Genomic DNA, 20358 nt, shown 5'->3' on the forward strand with positions numbered 1-20358 from the left:
GGAGTCATAAAAAAAAGTACCAACTCCGACTCCAGTTGTTAAAATTTTCAGAGTATGACTCTGACTCCAAAGCAAAATTTTTGAAAAATTCTTTGAATTCTTTAAAAAGTATTATGCCAGAAGTTAAAAAAAAATTTTTCCCAAATTTATGAAAAGTTCTTTGACTTTTGTATGAATATAAAGTTAATTGAATATTTTGTACATGCACATGTAATACCAAGAAGTTTTACTATTGGAGTCAGAGTCCCAATTTTGTTTAGCAACTAAAAATGTCGCAAATCCGTAACTCCGACTCCACAGCCCTGATTCTAACACCATTGTCCCTGTTCAAAAGTTGTGAAAAGCATTTCATCTCAATATTTGTTTGTGCATATTTGTTCTCAAGCGGTTTTCCTATTTTTCTTTCATGGTATGGGAATTAATTGTGATTGTTTTGGGATGCATCCAATTAAATATACCCTGGCAATCTTTGGTGTGTTCTGTGACTCTGGAAACATGCCAAAATCCTTTCATGCTGTTTACCTGTTGCTCAATACTTCTTTGTAAAATTTCTTTATTTCTCCTATATAAATACCACATATAAACGTGTAAGCTTATACACATATGGGATGCTATTTGGTAATAATTTGGTTTTATTATTACATAAAATTTATTTTATGTTATGTTAAGTTGGCAGTGTTGAGAATATAATTTTAATTTTGAACTACTTTCTGTTTTATCTGCAACTACATCAACAGAATTGTTTTTAATTTTGTGGTTTTTCTATAAGCTCTAACCCTGATCAAATATATCCATTTACAACAGAGTTTTTATAAATTGTATTTCATTTTCAAGTTACCTTGGGGGTCAAATTTTTGTGACCCTTGATATAAAACCTTTAAAGAATACCAGAAGTTATTGCAGGATTACTGATTGAATTCAGTTTTATTTCTATATTCATAATTGCAAAATTAATATTATTATATTTTATTTTGCATTTGATGAGGATCTGAGCTATTTAGACTAAAATATTACATGAATAAATTAAAAACTAGTTATTACTTAGATGTGCTTTATGTTATTACCAGGGATTATCTTTTTTCAGATATTTCCAGAATTCTGGATATTTTTCTCAACTTTTAGTTTTTCCGGATACTTAAAACATTTTCCATTCATAAGTTTAGGTATATATTTTTGTAATATATTTATTTTTAGGGTTTCTCTTATCACTCATACAAAAATTATAAAAAGTCTTGAAAAAAAATTGAAACAACTCAGCTAAAAGCATTTTGTTTACATTATTTAGTAATTTTCTACCGATATTAATTCTATTAGGAAGACGATAAGTGTTATTAAGAAGACTCTAGGTATAAGAAATTGATCATTTTGATAAACTTTGGATTGTGGATCATTCTGAAAAGCAAGTTATTAAAAATCATTCTTGCTCTCTGCTTATTAATTGCTTCTTTTTCAGATTTTGTGGTTTTAATAAGGTATGGATCCAATTTAGTTGACACCATCTTGCTGCTTGTTCTTGCCACTGTTTTCTTATATAAATATATAAAAACTTGCTTTCTCTAGAGTAGATAAACTAGATTCAGTTTTCTCAACAGAAGATCGACTAGTTTGTTTCCTCAGTTTTCTGGTTGATATTTTTCTACAGTATATTGACAAATATTGATGCTCAAATAATGTGCATGCAAATTTTCATATCATATTGTACATCTTTCAACTTTGTTTCTCATTCAAGCTACTAAACCTTTTTTTTTTGCACCACAGCTTTTGCATTAAGCTTTATTATACTTTTTTCTTGAGTATTACATTAATTTAATAAATTTAAAAAATACATTTAAGAAACTTTAGCTTTAAATGTATATTTTAAAAATCAATGTTTATTTTTTAGGTTATACAAAGTTCATTATAATTCAAAAAAACTTCAATGAAATATTTTTTAGCAAAATATGCATAAGCAAATCTTAACATCTTATAGTAAGCAATACCAATATTCTATATATTCCTGAGTATTAATAATTTTTGTTTCTAAATTTAGTTCACAAAATGGTTTGATTGAAGTTTGGAATTTAAGTACTAAACGAACTATGCTTCATATGCTTACAGGTGCTCATGAAATACTGTATGCTAACATAATGCATTCAGAAGATTTTTACCTAGTTGGGTAATAGTTTCATCAAGTTAAAGATAGTAAGTGGTGAAATTTAGTAGTGATATGACATTACATAGAATATGATGTACACTAACTATACGGCATATTCTTAAATAAACTATTTTATATGGCATGTTCTTATATTATATTCTAAAATGAGATATAAATCCATTTTTATTTGGCATATTTATAGGCACAATCGTTCAGGATTAGTTCAGTTTTTTAAGATTGAAGATTCTAAGTTTTGTTTGCAACACTCATTATTGGTCCACAACGTGGGATTTGCTTCAATTAATTTTGTAAAGGAAAAAGGTACTTTTAATTCTTCTTAAATATAATTTTAAAAACAAATGATGATTTTAATGGTTAGAGTCTTCAAATTAAGAGATCCAAGAATTGATTCCTGCTCTGACCATATTTGCAACATTATTGAGGAGTTCAGCTTGAAATTTTTAGATAAGTGTTCTTGCATGGTGTTCTGTGACAAGACCATTAAGTCTTTTTGGAGCACTAAAATAACCACAAAAAAAAAGAAAAATTTATCTGCTTTTATTTGATTTAGAAAATCAAATAATAGCTACATTTTATGAGGAAGACACACAGGGGGTATTGTTTGTGATGTTCCAGATTAGATTGTTTGTGATGCCTGGTGATACTTCTTTTCTTTTTTTTTTGTACTTTTTCCTATGGCTAGCTGCTTTAGTTTTTAAGTACTTTTTTGCCTCTTATTTTTACACACTTGCTGCATGAGACAGGGGATGCCTTCAAGAAACTGTCTGTAAATATTGTATGTAAAAAGTATTGATCTAATAATTATATTATAATATAAATTCCTTAAACTAATAATTCCTTTATTCTTTATATATTATATTTATTTTAAAACAAAACAAATAAAGAATGGAAGACTACTTTTTTTTTAGATGTTTTTTGGTTGGCTTATCCATCTTCTGATTCTGAGGTATTTTTTCAAATATTTGAAATTAATTAATTTTTAGATTAAACAAGAAACAATAAATATTTAAATACTTAATTGTTGAAAAATATGAATATTTAAAAAAACATTTATATGTGGCAATATATTTCTATGATAAAAGTATCTCTTATAATCTATATATGTTTTAAAAATAATTTTAAAAAATTGGATTTTATAAGGCCCATAGACATATTATACCTCTTTAAGTCAAACTTTAACATTAAATTGACAAATGAAGTGCTACAATGTGTTCTACATAGTAACCGATTGGGTCTCTAACCTTATTCATCCTTTTTTTATCAATACTTTTGATAAAAAGGTGTGACAAAAAAAGTCAAATTAGCATTGTTTATAAGCAGGGGTAACCCTATCAACTTAACTTTTTTGATGGTGTAAAATAAATGTTCAAAAAATTTATATACGCATGGAACAGAAAAATGCACGTTTTAGTTACTAGATAAAAAACCATTAATTCCTCTGAAAATATAAGTTTTAGCAGTATTTATTTTTTTAAATAATGTTTTATATATAAAATGTAAAGATTTCCAGAACATTATAGGATTGCGGTTTATATCATATGAGTCACAGCAATTGTTTAAATGCAGTTCATGTAGCCATGGTCATGCACAGAAGTTGCAAATTTGTAGAGTTCATGTAGTTAGCTATAAAAAAAAATTCTTTTTGAGTATTCCAAATAAAATATTATATCTACTCATATTTTATATATTTTAAACAAGAAATAGCAGTCATCAAATATTTCTAGAAGTATAGCTTTTAGAAAATCATTGTATATTTTTCAAATTATTGAGACATTGGCAAACTAAAAAAATAAAATGATAAAAATATATATATTTAAGCATTCAGATAGCCTAATATATGACAAAAATATTTTTGTTATAATTGCTTTTTACAATAGTTGTAATGGAATGTAAATTGCTTTAAGTTCCATTGTAAAAGCGAAGAGGAAAAAATTCATGCAAAGAAATGGAAATGCCCAATTGTAAATGCTACGTGCAATTTTAATTATTAGGGATATGCTGCTACTTAACAATAATAAAAATCAATTAATTAGACTCCTCCTAAAATGTTTATTTTAGTTTTTGTTTTTAACAGTTTTGGATCTAAGGGTGAAGCAGAGAGGCACTTGGACAAGGAAGGGTAAGTTGGTTTGTGCCAAAATTTATTTCTCTAGAGAAGACATTAGAAGCAGAGAAGAAAATGGTAGAGGCATTGTGATGATCATGGCTACAAACTAACTACAAACTCAAACTTAGATTTATTTTTCAAACTCGATTGTGACAAAATCAAACCCTAATTGGTTACTAGTCATTGGTCTTATTAGTAAGCTCAATAAGATGGGGTTGAATCATGCTAAGTTTTTATGATTAAAAAACAAACTTTGATTTGTTTTAAAAAGTTAAGTGAAAGATGTGTTTTAACACAACTGTTGCAAACATAATATTGGTGTGGTTCTTGGACAAAAAATGTAACGCAATATTAAAATATGAAATAAAAATAATAAAAACTACAAAGAAATATAGTTTCTAAAAGTTATTTAGAAAAACTTAAAGTTTAAATAAATAATACATAAATTAATTTAAATAAGCTAGTTTGTCCATATTGTCTCATTTTGTATATACATTAGAATTGTACATGTTAGAAAATTTAAAGACTTTTTTTTTTTAATATTGGGGCTTATTTATATACAAATGCATTCCAAACAAACCTTTTTTTTACTCTTTATGTTGGGAGTTACTAAGAAGGTAAAAAAGGAAGAACAAGAAAAGTGAGACTTGGAATGCTACAAATTTAAAATGGTAATTTAAAAAAATATTTTAGCACATAAGGACAACCACTGCAGAAGGATGTGACTTAACTAAGAAGCTACACTAAACTAAATTTTTTCAAGTTTAATGAATTTTTTAAGCAATAAGTACAGTAGTATTTGGTAGAAAAGAAAAAGAAAAGGAGATTAGGCTTAGCCGCCAGAACAAATGCAACTTACAAAAATGTTTACAAAAATTTTTTTTAGCACTTTACTAAAGAAGAAATAGCTTTATTAAACTTGTTTCTCCGCGCAGCGGCCTTGTTCATCAAGGTTTGTGTTTCGAAGTTATAAAGTTGAGAGAGGGTTATAACCACAATTAAGTAGCCTCCTCGTCTGTAGTGGCCTTCTGGGCCTTGGGGAGGTGAATTAACAAAAAAAAAAAAAAAAATTTGAATAACCTGATCAGATAGGATAATCATATCTTATAGAATATTGACTTGATGTTAACAGTGTTGAATTAATAATGACTTATAATGATAAATGTAGTTGTATATTTGCATAGTTGCTTATATGCATTCTATATATGTTAATAAATTTATGTTAATAATTGTTTATAAAAATAATTATTATTATGTTATAATATGTTATAATGTTATAATATAATATATGTTATAATGTTATAATATAATATATGTTGTAATGTTATAATATAATATATGTTGTAAAGTTATAATATAATATACATTATTTGTTATAATATATGTTATAATAATTATTATGTTAATAATTTTTATAAAAAATGTTAATAATTAATATATGTTAATAAAAGTATAAAAACTTTTGTTGATTTTGGATTTGCAGTAATAATAACAATTATTTTTTAAGGTTTCTGTCACTGCAGTTGATTTTAATGCCTTCACTGGGAATGGTGTAATATATACTATGAAGCCTGATATTAAAGTTGGCATGAAAACTTTTTTATTTTTATCTGCTAATAATCTTTACTTTTTTATTATGTAACTTTGTTATAAAACTTTTTAAAAATTTTTATATATATATAAATACAGTAGCGTGCAAAAGTTTAGAAACATCAACTTGTTTTCAGTTTTAAACACATAATTTTTCACAAACTTTCTCAAATAAGTTGAATATTTTACCAAATGTGCTTTATATTATTTCAATTCTTAATACAAATCACTAAAATTGTAAAACTTTGATTTTTTGAGGTTTAAAATATTCTTCTTAACAGATCTGTTACAATGCTTTGGATCCTTTACTAGTTGTAAGATCCATTTGCAAGTCATTTTATACTTTGAATGTGGCAGCATAAAACACTAAAACACTCCCAAACCATAAAATTTAATTAATGTTTCACATTATCTAACTGATATTTTGGAGTCTGTCTTCTATTGGATGTTTGACCTAATTCTGTCATTACTGAATAACTTTAATTCATCAGTGAAAAGGATAAGTTTAATTTGCAATCAAAAGTTTTTGTTTACAAAAACTTGATTTAATTGTTTACAAAAACCTGATTTAATTGCAGGGAATGATACTTGATTTAACTGTAAGGTGTTATTGTTTTTAAACTTTTGAAAGGAAGCCTTTTCAAAAAAAAATGTAACTTTAATCAATTTTTTTTTTTAACTTTTTTTTTTTTTTTCATTTAAATTTTGCACCTTTTATGGTTTTTATTTTAAATTTAATAATATAAAGAAATTTTTTCAAGCATATTTAGAAAGCTTGTGAAATGCGCTAAAAACTGAAAAGTTGATGTTTCTTAAATTTTACTGTAGTTATTTCAACAACTTCTATATTTTAAGTTTTGTTATAGGTATGGTCATGAAATGCATATTATTCTTAAGAGACTGCATTTTATATTTAATTTGTGCATATGAAGATGGGAGTGTTAGCTTGTGGAATGTTTTTGAGAGTTCTATGCTTCATCAAGAAAAAGTTTATGAAGATCCAGGTATGTTATAAATTTGTTTATTACTTAAATGTAATGTGATTTGCTGAAATAATTTTTATCATTTAAAAAAAACTTTTTTAAGCAGGCGTCCTTTTGACTATCTATATTGACTATATTGCTTTATTATTCATTTGACAGTTTAAGTTAACTGAATAATAAAAACCTTATAAAACCTTACCTTGAGGGATTTTTAACTACTATGAACATATTACTTTATTTAAAAGAACTTTAAATAAACTAAAAATAAACTTTTACATCATTCATTTTTATATCATACCAAAATGTAATAAAAGTGTACATATAAACAAATCTTGATTAAAGTTTTCCTTTTATTACTGTGTCGAAAAGTTTGTTAATTTGATTACAAATGTATGTTATAAAAATAAAAATACAATTTTAATAAAGAAATCATAAAATATTTTATGATTTCTTTATTAAAAAAAGAAAATGTAAATTGTATATTTGTACATTAATTGTTTTATATAGTTGGATCAAAATAAGCATTTCAATTTATAATAATTTGCATAGAGCTGAAAGTTGAAACCTTGAGAACATTATTACAAATAGGCATTTCAATTTATAATAATTTGCATAGAGCTGAAAGTTGAAACCTTGAGAACATTATTACAAATAAGCATTTCAATTTATAATAATTTGCATAGAGCTGAAAGTTGAAACCTTGAGAACATTATTACAAATAAGCATTTCAATTTATAATAATTTGCATAGAGCTGAAAGTTGAAACCTTGAGAACATTATTACAAATAAGCATTTCAATTTATAATAATTTGCATAGAGCTGAAAGTTGAAACCTTGAGAACATTATTACAAATAAGCATTTCAATTTATAATAATTTGCATAGAGCTGAAAGTTGAAACCTTGAGAACATTATTACAAATAAGCATTTCAATTTATAATAATTTGCATAGAGCTGAAAGTTGAAACCTTAGAACATTATTACAAATAAGCATTTCAATTTATAATAATTTGCATAGAGCTGAAAGTTGAAACCTTGAGAACATTATTACAAATAAAATAATAAAAGTCCTCATCAATCTGCAAAAAAAATTATTAAAAGGTCAAAGGTAAAAAAAGATGGTTTTTCATATTTTTCTGGTAAATGGTAAGTTTTATAATAAAAATTGATCTAACAAAAGTTTTAAATTATGAAATCATCTACAAAATTTTTACCACAATTGAGTTTATTAGAACATCTAACAGTGAAAAAACTCTTTGATAAATCTTTGATAAACACTACATTTTATTAATTTCTCTAATTGTAGCATATCATGTAAATACAAGTGCACAGGCTTAGCATAAGGAAAATGCCCTCATGTGTGGAAATAAGGAAGCATTTCTTTAATGCTGTTCAAATAAGCTTTCCAATTTCCCATGTGTTCAGCTCTTATAAACTCCTTTGCAATCGATGCCATATTAAAAAATTGAATCTATAGGTTTGCTGTAGGTACTCGTTTTTCAAATTCTTTTAGATTTTAATTAAACTGATACAGTAAGTCTTCAAATATTTCATTATCTTCACCACTTTTAATATCATTATATGAAATTATGTTATTTATTCTTAGTATATGAATCTTGTGTAACTAAACCTTTGGGGTTTCCAGATGTTTTTTGCTACTGATTTGTGATTTAGTTGTGTAAAATTTCAAATATGGCAATGTTTGCATTTAAGCAACAATGTTTTCTATGAAATTTTCACGAGATTAAATTTTGCAATAGTTTTTTTTTTGTAAAAAAAATTGTTATGAAATAACAATTAGTTTAATTAATTTGTACGTTGAAATTCTTCCTATTTTTAAATCATTCATTTTAACTTTTGAACAAAAAGAACCCCAAGTCCATTGAATTTATGACAAGCATGAACTGGTAAAAACAATTTTAACTCGTTTTATTTAGCCAAAGATGATAAAAAATATAACAGGAACAAAGTTGAAACTTAAACCTGAAAGATAAAAAAAAATTGCTTTTGAATTACATATACACCTTGGAAAGAATGCTGAAAAAAACTTGGCAAAAATAATTATTTAAAATCCTGACTTCAATTCATCGTTTTTTAAGACCTTGCTAAAAACTTACTTACAATCTTTTACTAATATGCCTTTCTGCGATCGACCCAATGTCTCAAAGTTGCGAAATTACAGAGAGAATGCTGAAAAAACTCATAACTTTCGTTTCTACTGTAGATATAAATAAAGTAGTATTTAATAAAGAAGTTATGCAGCTTCAGATAGATATAGGGCTTCCACACATATGTGCTGATGGGAAGCCTGTACATCTTGACTTTTAGTTGGCAGAAGTTTTATGTGTAGATAATATTAAGAGCTTAATAAAATTATTAAAACCTGTCTTTTTTATTAGCTTTTATTAGATAACTTTATCAAGATTTTTTTATTATTAAGTCAAGTTTTTACAAAAGTAGTTTCTAAGAAATTTTCATTGTCAATTCTTTTATGGTAGGCATTATCATTAGTATTGTTAATTGTTGTTATATGTGTATTTAACTATTGTGGTGTTTTGGAATAAATTTTATTTTTTACATAAAAAAATTTTTAACAATGAATTTTTCAGATATTTTATAAAAAATATATTTAGTTGTTAATTTTTTAACGTTAATTATTAAAATCCAATAAAATGAATCAAAATGAAATAATATGCAATCATGAGTTTAATTTTAATGTTGAATTTTTTTTTCCATAAATGTTTCATGTAAATGTTAAATAATATTGTAAAATGAGACACTCACTTGTTTAACACTGAACCATTCAAAATATAGAGACGACGAAAACTTTTTTGTACCTTTTATTTATTGAGAGTCAGTATTTAGGTTTAATAAATAATAAAGTGCTACCGGTTGCAAGGTGCACTGGGTTTTACTCCAAATGTAACTTTGAATTTTATCTTGAAAAAGAAACACATTTTACTCCAAATTATAATGCAAAAATAAACATACAACAATCAATTTTTCAAACTGTTTCATTTCTATTAAATGATATTTTGGGGTCTTGATTATGTAAAAATGTTATGTAAGCTTGTCTTTTTCTTTTCTATGATATAAGTTTGTCTTTTGTTTGTCTATGATGTAAGCTTGTCTATTGTTTTGCACAACATTTTGTAGCTGTCAAGTTTTGCTGATTGGATAAATAATTTAATTCTACCAGTAGTTTTCAATTGTTTAAAAGAGATTTCTTTACCACTACTAAGTAAGTGACTTTTTGCAAACCCGGCCCTGGCAAAAATATAAGATTTAGCAGGGTTTGATTTGATAAAAAAAAGTTTATAATACATTATATATTTTATGCTTACATTTACTATTTATTAAATGCTGGCATATATGTATATATTTTTAAACTCTACTTTACATCCAACTAGATTGCAAGCAACCACTATAAAGTTATGAGTTACTTTAAAATAAAGAATAAGTTAAAATACTTGGAAATGGTTAACTGAAGACATAAAAAGTTGTAGGTTGTATTAAAAAGGAAAACATAAAGGTGGGTAAGAGTTTTTTTGATGTGCAAGGAAAAAAACTGAATTAATAAAAGTTTTTATAGCATTAAGGGACAGATACAGATAAAGGATGCAGCTTGTTGAATATGAAGCCAAACAACAATGATTTATGGTTTATTTTAATAGAGATGATAGCTTGTTTGAGCATTGACCATGATGGTATTTGTTGAAAAAAAGAAAGAAATGCAACCTCACAATATTGGGAGAGTGGCTTAAGCTTGGCAGATAAAGATTTTAAGTACAGAATTTAAATCCATAAGCCACTACAAGCCTTAGGCTTTACAGAAGAGAGATCAGATTAAAAATTGACTGCTTATTCTAAGCAATCAAAAAGTGAAAATATTATGTCAAGACAAGAATATAAAGTTGAGTCATCAACAAATAGAGCCACTTTAGATGTAAAATTTTTATGAAGATAGTTATTGTAGATAAGAAACAATACAGGAGCAAAGACAAAACCTTGTGGTACCCTTAAAGTTACCTGAAATAAAGAGTGTAGGCCTTCAAGAGTAACTTTAATACTGCAGTTATAAAGAAATAACTTAATAATCTCAAAATCTTTATATAAAGAAACTAGTAACAGAGTGAAGATTAATTTTAGGATAGTTAAAGAGGTCAAAGTGTTTTTTAGAGTTTTGAAATAATGGAACCACTTATTTAGTAATTTTAAAAAATTTAGCAAAAATTGAAGAGAGTTCTTGAGAACACTTTTTGAAGACTATGATGGAAATCTTGTCCGGAGCACAAACTGTAGAAGTTTTTAATTGAGAATTAACTTTAGATTTGGAAGCTAGAGTGATTTGGTTGTTTAACAATGGGTTAATCTGTTTAACTGGCAGGAAGAGTGTGGCCATTAGATTTAAGAGTCAAAGTAGAGTAAGATTTCTTTGCAACTTTGCTTTATTATAGGGAGAAGTAGAAAGATCAGACCCATAAGTTAGAGAAATGTTAAACTTACTTTAGTTAATCACACTGTTGAAAACCAAAAGTCTCTAGAACCTAACATCTGAGATACGACAGATAAGATACAAGATTTAGTAAACTGAGAATAACAGAGCTTAACATTAGACAAGGGCTTCATGGAATAATAAAAGGATATTTTTTCTTAAGTGAGATGTTCTTGTAAAAAAGATGAAAAAAATGAGTAGAATGAGGCTTGACTTAAAATTGAAGAGAAGAAATAAAAGCTTCCAAACTTTTATTCCAGAAGGAATAAAAGCTTCTAAGATGCGTTTTATGCATCCATATTATGGATATAATCATATATGTTTGCTATTTATTTAGATGCTGGCTTACAGTATCCATTCATGTTTATATAAACTTAAATATTTATATGATGTAGTATTTGCCGGAAGGAAAGATGATCAGATGGATGTGTGGTGTGACTCTAATGAGACAAGAAAAGAAGGCATAGTCTTAGACAGATTAGGAAAAAAAACATTGTTATGAACAATGTTTGTTACAGAAGATTAAATTTTATTTAGGAATCAGCACGTAGAGAGGTAACAGCTGCGGGAGAAAATTATAATGGTAGAATTAAGAAAACTTGAAGAGAGTGTCTATTGTATAAATGAGGTTTAGTTAAGAAAATAAAATGCTCTAGATTGTTTATATTAGAGAAACAGCATAAAATGATGTATGATCATGATCATGATGGTTATGATGATCATGATGATCATGATCATGATGGTTATGATGATCATGATGGTTTTTGATGATCATGATAATGATGATTATGATGATTATGATGATCATGTTGATCATAATGATGTTTATATTTGCATATATATACAAAATATAACATGATTTTTGAATAAAGAAAATATACTTTAAGATGTAAAAATGTTTATGCAGCCCCGGTCACAAACCTGGCCTCGGCTATATTTTATCAAATCCGGCTTAGGCCCCAGTCTTTTTTCAACCCCGGTTACTATTCAACTACCATTACTATCAAGAAATCCAGAAATACTTTTAAAATGTATACTCTAGATCATTGTTAGAGTCTGTAAATTGTGCACTTATTGTTATTTATGTAAGATAAGAGCTTAAAATTATTTGTATACTAACTCAATAAAGTAACAATGAGCTAACTTTTAAAAAAATTTTAACACCCAAATGTGTGTTTTCGAGGTGTGTGTTTTAGAAAGCTGTACTTTGAAAAGTATTATTTCGCTTTTGTTAACATAACGTTTGTTACATAATTTAAGTGGACTGATACTCCTCATTTTTTTCTGACTCCAAAGATGTCAGCAATGAAAGTTCATCTTCTGTTTCATTAATTCCCATTGTCATTCATTTTTCATACCTCATTTTTATTTTTCTCTTTTTTCTTTTTTATCTCACTTATTGCTACTCTTTTTTATTTACAAAACTCAAATGTTCAAATTTAGTTTAAAATTAATTTATTGTTAAGAAACAATAAATTCATTTTGAAATTAATTTATTGTTTCTTAAAATTCTTTAAATCTAGCTATTTTGAGGTCTATGGCAACATGGCCTAATTAAATTGGCATAGATTGTTAAATAATAAATTACTCAATCAGCCCTCAGAATCATGAAAAATGAGGTTGGCAATATATTGCTTAAATTTAAGTTAGACCTTAAACTGTTAGAGGTCAGCATCAGGTCAGCAAAAAAGTTTGACACAAAGTTTTTACTATGAAACATAGAAAAAAGCTCAGCGATTTATTGTCGACCTCAAACATTTTGAGGTCAGTATTGTCAAATGCTGACCCTAATTCGGAGGGTTGCTCAATTATGTTTTAATTATTGAATAAATACATTCGTTATTTGTTAAAGGAAATAACAAATGTATTTATTTAATTTTTAAAATTTGTTTAAGCAAATTAAATAAGCAAATTAATGTTTACTGTTACATTAATATACTATAAAACTAAATTTTTTATGTTTGTTATTGTTAGGGCTTGTTATATTAGGGTTTGGGAGGTGGATTTTAAAGTAGGAGTAACACATGTTCATATTCTAATTTTTTTTTTTTTTTTTATGTTATACTTAAACATTTTTTTTCATGTAATGTTATTTTATAAAAAGTTTTAATTGCAATTGTTTTTTTTTAAATTTTTTTTTTATATTTCTTATCGAAGGTCAATTACCCATGCCTAGGCTCTTTAAGATTCTAAAATGATAGTATTTAGCACATAAAATAGTTGAGGAACAAAAATTATTAGTATGGTAATAATGAAAAAATTTGGTTTTGATGTAATTCATTATTGTGCATCTTTCATCTTTAAGTAGTAACTTACGGAGCATTAGAGGTATCTTAAGTTAATAATATTTATTATACTAAGCTTACATTAGCTTAGATATCTCAAGCTAATGTAAGCTTAACATTAGATATCTCAAGATAAACTGTATAATAAACATATAATCATTAAAAATTTTTCTAATAATAATTTTTTTTCTTAAGTAATGAGTATGGATACAGACGGAAGAAAGATAATCACAGCATCAACGGGAAATAAAATTCATTTTTATAATATAGATGAGGTGAATGTATAATTAAAATATCTTTTATACTTATAATTATTATAAAATATAAGAAATACTTCTTGCAAAATTTATAAAGAATAATTAGTAACAGTTCATAGTTACTACTAGTTACTGTTTGTTTCTGACACCTAAAGTTAAACAGTGATGTCGTATTTTTTATTTATTCATATTCACTTACCTTATTAGTTTTCTAATTTATAGAAGTTTGATTTTCCAATTTTTGCTAAATGTTTTTGACATTTTGCAAAAATTGGAAAATCAAACTTCTATAAATTAGAAAACTAATAAAATGTTGATAACAATGATTATGTTGATATAAAATTTATAACAAATATTTTTTGATAAATATCAAAAAAAAAAAATTAAAAAATAAAAATGTTATGTAAATTTTATGTCTAAAAAAAAAGTACAACTTTCTTATATGCATAAAGTAAACTAAAGCACAACTTTCTTATATGCATAATTTTATGCCGAACAAAGTGTACAACTTTACATAATTTACATAATTATTTAGTATCTTATAATGTTGTATGAGATTTGTGGTTACCTTCTACAAAAAATTTATAAAAACAGTATATCTCTTATCTATAAGAAATAAGTTTAAAACTCTTTTTTAATATTTATTATAACAACTGTTTCAAGCACTCGTTTATTCTTGGATTCCATTGTTTCTTATAAATTCTTAAATGCAAACATTTACTTTTTACAATTTTTATAATAGTTGTTTAATGGTTTTCTAATAGCTTATAACATTTAATAACTTTAATTTGTATTCTGCATAATAAATATATTTTTTATTAAAATAATTCATAATTATAACTCCATTCATCTTCTTATAACAAAAATATTTTTACACAAAAGTATTTATATGTAACAATAAAATAAATTGTTTTTTAGAACTTTCATTTGATACAAATCAAGGAGTATGAGACTATGAGCAGTGGCTATAGTGTACTTTCAATTAGAAGTGACAAAAAAATTGTTGCTTGTGGAAGTTGGAATGGAGTGTAAGTATTTATGTCAGCTTCCTTTTGATATACAATATAATAAAATAGAAAAATGAGTTTCATTTAATTACTAATTAATTACTTTTGGTTGATCTCAGTTGATAAAAAGAATGTTGCTTGTGAAGTTGGAATGGAAGTTTTTAATTCTGATTTTCTAATTCAGAAGCAAAGTAAGCAAGAAAAAGGCTGGGGTTGCCACCAAATCAGGGAATTCAGGGAAAAGTCAGGGAAATTTAGATTTGTTCAGGAAATATCAGGGGAAAAAGATTGATTTTGTTAAAAATCAGGAAAAATCAGGGAATTTTTTAATTTCGTATTAATTTAATGTTTAAAAATGTTTTATAGTAAATCTTTTAGGTTACTAATAATCATATAGTTCAAAAGATTGCTCATGTATATTATTATTTTATCATTATAAAATAAATTATCTCTTATTATTATCATTTACTTACAGTATGAATCAAACAAAAAATTTATGCAAAACATTTAGCCATTTTTTAATAATTTAAATGAATTTATCAGGTATTTTTTTATGTAGCAATTTTATGTAGTAAATAGCTGCAACATGTGAAGACTTTCAAAGTTTTTTTATGTAGTAATGTGAAGATTTTTATGTAGAAATGTGAAGATTTTTATGTAGAAATGTGAAATTTAGCTGCAATATGTGAAGAGTTTTTTTAAAACCATATTGTATTTTCTTCTGAAGTGAAAATACAATATGGTTTTGAGTGATCCATTGTTAAAAATGGCTTGTAAATAGCACAGATAAAAAGTCAACCAAGTGCAAAACATGCCAAGTTTAATTTAGCTTAATTAAACCATAGAGCTGTGGCAATTCATATGGAGGGAAAAATATGTTCAGAAGTCAAAATCAGTATCCTGCTACTTTAAGCCTGCACAATCTACATCCAAAAAGCAAGCAGTTCTTTTAATAGATCAATCTAATAAAACTTTTGCAGAAATCTTTTCTGTTTTACAAAAATGCATTACATAGAAATTTCTAATTGAATACTTTGTAATGAGAATGGTCTATTATATCAAAAAATGTTTCTTGATAGCACAATTGCTAAATCCTTTGGAAAGAAAAAAAAGGTTAATAATTTTGGTCTTTGACATTGTTTACACATAATTTTAACACAAAATATTAAGAAATCTTTTGTGAATATTGTGAAATGGATGTAAATATTAGTTGTTTGCGATTTGTATTCAACAGCGAATATATTATGTTAAATACAAATATTTTGAATCTCATTTTTCGGGCTACTCCACTGCAACAAATTTACATTTTTTTTTTTAAATTAACTATTACATACCTAAATCTAAAAAAAATTTGGAGGGATGGCCCCCAGAGTAAACTAGTTGCTTCTTGATCTTACTAAAAAGCAACATGAGCAACAAGAGCTACCTATACTACCTATACTTCTTAAAATTAAGAGTTGCAACCTCCATGTAATCCATGGTGCTAAAATTGGTTTTTAATCAGGAAAGTTAATAAAATCTTCATGCAAACTTTAACATGGTTCTCCTGCCAGAAAAGCTGATTGTGTAAAATTTTTATGAGCATTTTGCAGTAATAAGTTTTTGGTCTTCAACCAAGTATAATGAGCTTGGTCAAAGACCAAAGAGTAGCAGGCATATCGTGTTGCAACCAAAATGCAAGAGTTATGAGAGTCTTAGAAGGAACTAAAGATGATTTAACGTTCACATTGAACAAGTGAACTTTTTTAGCTACATTGTAGTTTGTTGCAGAAATTCTTTAGTGACATAAACAGACGCCTAAAGATGATTACATCTCTTTAAAGATTTGTTTTCAACTGTTTTTAAGCTGTTTTATGAGCTTTTATTCAGATTAATTTTTCTTCATGTTCTTCAATTTTGACATTCTTCATGTTTAGTATTAGTTTTTATATTTATTTCAAAGATCAATTTGCTAATTTCAACTGTTTTTTAAAATGGTAAAAGTGTTTGATTAAAATAAAAGACAAAGTGTTTGATTAAAATAAAAGACAAAGTGTTTGATTATTTTTATTATCTAACAAACTATTGGTTTGCTATATAAAACAGAAATATAAAAATTCCTTGTTTATGGAAAGTGATCTGATTTCTTTGGGGGAGGGGTAAAAATAGCGTGTTTGGGGGTTTATGTTGAAGTTTTAATGCCTAGTTTTCGAGTACAAATAATAAAAATATCAGGAGAAATAATGCAAAATTTTATTGAAAAAATCAGGGAATTTTATTCTAGAATTATAGCGGCAACCCTGAAAGCTGACATGTATATTATAGTGACCTTTATCTCCAGACAAAAATTTTAAAAAAGTTTTACATATGAGATTAGTCATGGTAAGGATTTGTGTGTAGCAGTCTTGGTATGAGTAGCGGTTGTGGTAAGGGTAATTAGCAGCAGTCATGGTAAGGAGTGGCATTTAGGTTTTAGCTCCTTTTGTTTATTTCGTGAAACTTTAAACTTGTTTTTTTTTTTAAAGTACAGAACAATTTCTTTTGCAAAATCAAAAATCACAGAAATCATCATCAATAATACTGGTGGTGGTTCCTGCAATCCTTTGTATAATGAATATGCATGTTTTCAAATAAAAAGTATTAAACTTTGAATAAAAAACAGTGACAAATTGCTTGATGAGGCCTATATTGATGTGAAGTGGTGGCATAAGCACTTTCTGAGGTTCTATCAGTAGCACTTCAGTTTGCTCTTGCCCATAGAGAACTTGTCTGTTGTGACCAGTAATTTTAGTGAAAGTGCGTTTTAGTGGTATGGCTGCCCCAGAGCCAAAGGAAACAAGAAAGTTTTATTATACTGCTTTGAAGGTATATGAGGAATTACTCCACATTGATGTCTCTGAAGACTCTCCACCTGTACATATCATACTTCAAGGCACTCAGCAACATCTTGACACTGGTAAAGTTCTCTTTAATAGGCAAGTATGAGTAGACAGGTAGTTGTTTCTGGTGAAAAAAATGAACTCTTTAAAAGGTGCTTAAATAGGTGCTAATTCACTCAAATAGTAATTGATACCAAATGCCTTGAAAAGACCAGCCACATTGTTTAAGAAGCTCAGCCAAGTGTTCTGAATAAAGAAGTTGAAAAATGTTTCCTCTAACCTGTGATTGGAATGTTTTTATCCAACAAAATTTACTATTTAAGTCTGGATATCAAAGGCTCACTTGGTAAAACCAAGGTCTTTGATCATTAATGTCTTTCTGGTTAAGTAAGCATTGCATCTCTTCAACTGCATCAATAAAACTATAGTTTGTATCTCCAATTTTTTTCTTGCTGTCAGACTTCCTCTTTCTCTTAAAGATGGCTGATCTCTCTTAGGGAAGTGGGAACAGGCAGCTTGGGCTTTGCGATACTGGGTGCCTGAGCAACAATTTGTAGCATCAACAAGAAGTAACAGTTTTGGGATAACAAATTTCATGGCTCTCTTTTCTCCTGTAACATAGTACATATAACTAATTAAATAAATTTGAATGCAGGAAATTAAAGGAAGGAAATAAAGCACATGTAAACGAGAAGCAATTATTAATCTTACCTTTAAGAGTTCCCTTGCAATATTCGTATGTGATGTAATCTAATTTCAATTTACAGCTTTGTTCTTGTGTTTAACGTACCAGTTAACCACAAGGTTGCTGTTATTTAAAAATGAGACAAGATTTTTTTTTAAGTGAAGTGTTTATAAAACTACATTTAGTTTTTAAGATCAACTAAGTCTAAGTTTTATTGCTACTTGGTCTCTGCTACTTGGACTCATGAATGTTAAAAGAGTAAAATCAATCAAATCTTAATGAAAAGAATCAGAATTACAAAGAGTTGTAATTGTGACTAGTTGTGATGTTTGGTTGTGTGATTTTTTTTTGTTTTTTTTTTTGTTGTTTTTTATTAAAAATGACATCATGTGAGACAAATTAATAATTTTCTGATAAAATTGAGACTTACATTATATTAATGTTTTTGGGCTTCGTTTTGTAAATAACTGCAGAAAATACTTATTTCGCTCCTCACAATTACAAAAATTTATTATACAAATTAAAATCTTTAGTGTTTTTGAGTCACTTTGGGCCAACCTTTGGAGTAATTATCAAAGTACATTTTATATATAACTCTAGTTTTTCTTTCTCACTTCAGAAAATTAATTTGAATTATTTTTGATAACAAGGGAAGTTAGGTATTAATATAGTCCAAATAACAAGCTAAATAACCTATTTTAAAAAGAAAGTTTATTTTTTATTTTTTAGAGTTCGTCTATATAGTTGGAAAAAAATGAAACTTCTAGCCATTTTAAAATATCATAATAAAGGTATAAGTAGCATAGTTTATAGCTCTGGAAATCTTATTGGTATCGCTGCAAGAGATGGAAAAATTTCAATTTGGGATGTTTATAAAAACACTTAGATATTTTTATTTAAAGTATATTTTATTATTTGTCCGAAAAAAAGAAAATATTTAAAACTTAACGCGAAATTTTTCTTTTATTCTTTTTTTTCGTTTGTTTGTTTTTTTCTCTTTTTTCTTTAATTTTTTCAAAGATCTCGTTATAATATTTAGTATTTGTGCTCACATGGGCATAAATGAATAATTTTTAGTTTGCTTTCTGTAAAAACCATTCCTATGTGTGCAAATTTTTTCAGATAATTATCTTAAGAACAGTATTTTTTTTTATTTTTTTTGGTATATATTTATTTTGTGTAGTAATTTTGTTATAATATTTTTTTAATTCTTTGACGAAATTATCGAAAAATTTACTGAGGCCTAATTATTCTCTAATAGTATTTCTTAAGAACCGTTTTTTAGAAAATCAGGCAATGCTCAAAAGTTATATCCTTCAATCATGCCTAATTTTTTATATAGTAATACTGATTAGGGTAAAAATGAGCCCTGCAAGTTTTTTTTTTTTTAAATACTTGTAATTTCTGAGTTACGGTCGGTCAAACTTTTGACCTTTTAACACTTGCAAAGTCATTGGCATTTTGTGATTTTTAAACTAAATTTAAAGACAATTGTATCCTAAGTTTCTTTTTATATTAAGGGAGTATATGTAGAACTTTTAAAGAAAAATTCAAAAAAACTGAGAAAAGCCCTTTCTTAGTCTAAAAATCTTAAGCTGAAATCACACATTTTTAAATTAGGAGCCTTTTTTAAATATAATTGGACCAGGTGAATAAAAAAAAGGCAATTGCTTAGCGTTTTTGGAGTAATTGCTCAGCTTTGCGTGAATAAAAATTTGAGCAAAATTGCTGAAGTTTTTATTCACGTAAAGCTGATCAATTACTGAAGAAAAGTAAATGCTTTTTTTATTCACCCGGCCTATTTATCTCAAAACATTAAAGTTTCCTGCAGTGTATCTTATTGTTTTTGGAAAGGGTACCCTATTATAATTTTATTGGTTTAAAAAAATTGAGGGGGTATTGCTTTTAAAAATACTTACGAATCGTTGTACTGTCAA

General features: G+C 26.6%; 1 protein-coding gene across 2 annotated transcripts in view; it reads left to right on the plus strand.

Moving 5' to 3' along the window:
* LOC136085844 (guanine nucleotide-binding protein subunit beta-like protein 1) overlaps positions 1-19355 on the plus strand; it is a 24013-nt gene extending 4658 nt beyond the window's left edge. For both annotated transcript variants that reach the window (XM_065807511.1, XM_065807509.1), the window contains 8 exons: positions 2030-2155; positions 2337-2455; positions 3064-3101; positions 5770-5848; positions 6719-6856; positions 13810-13889; positions 14790-14899; positions 19151-19355. In XM_065807511.1, the coding sequence (XP_065663583.1) occupies positions 2030-2155; positions 2337-2455; positions 3064-3101; positions 5770-5848; positions 6719-6856; positions 13810-13889; positions 14790-14899; positions 19151-19307 (847 nt within the window). In that variant the 3' untranslated portion in view covers positions 19308-19355. The remainder of the gene's footprint in view (positions 1-2029; positions 2156-2336; positions 2456-3063; positions 3102-5769; positions 5849-6718; positions 6857-13809; positions 13890-14789; positions 14900-19150) is intronic.
* The last annotated feature ends 1003 nt before the right edge of the window (positions 19356-20358 follow it).

Source organism: Hydra vulgaris, chromosome 10, assembly GCF_038396675.1.
Source record: "Hydra vulgaris chromosome 10, alternate assembly HydraT2T_AEP".
Taxonomy (NCBI): domain Eukaryota; kingdom Metazoa; phylum Cnidaria; class Hydrozoa; order Anthoathecata; family Hydridae; genus Hydra; species Hydra vulgaris.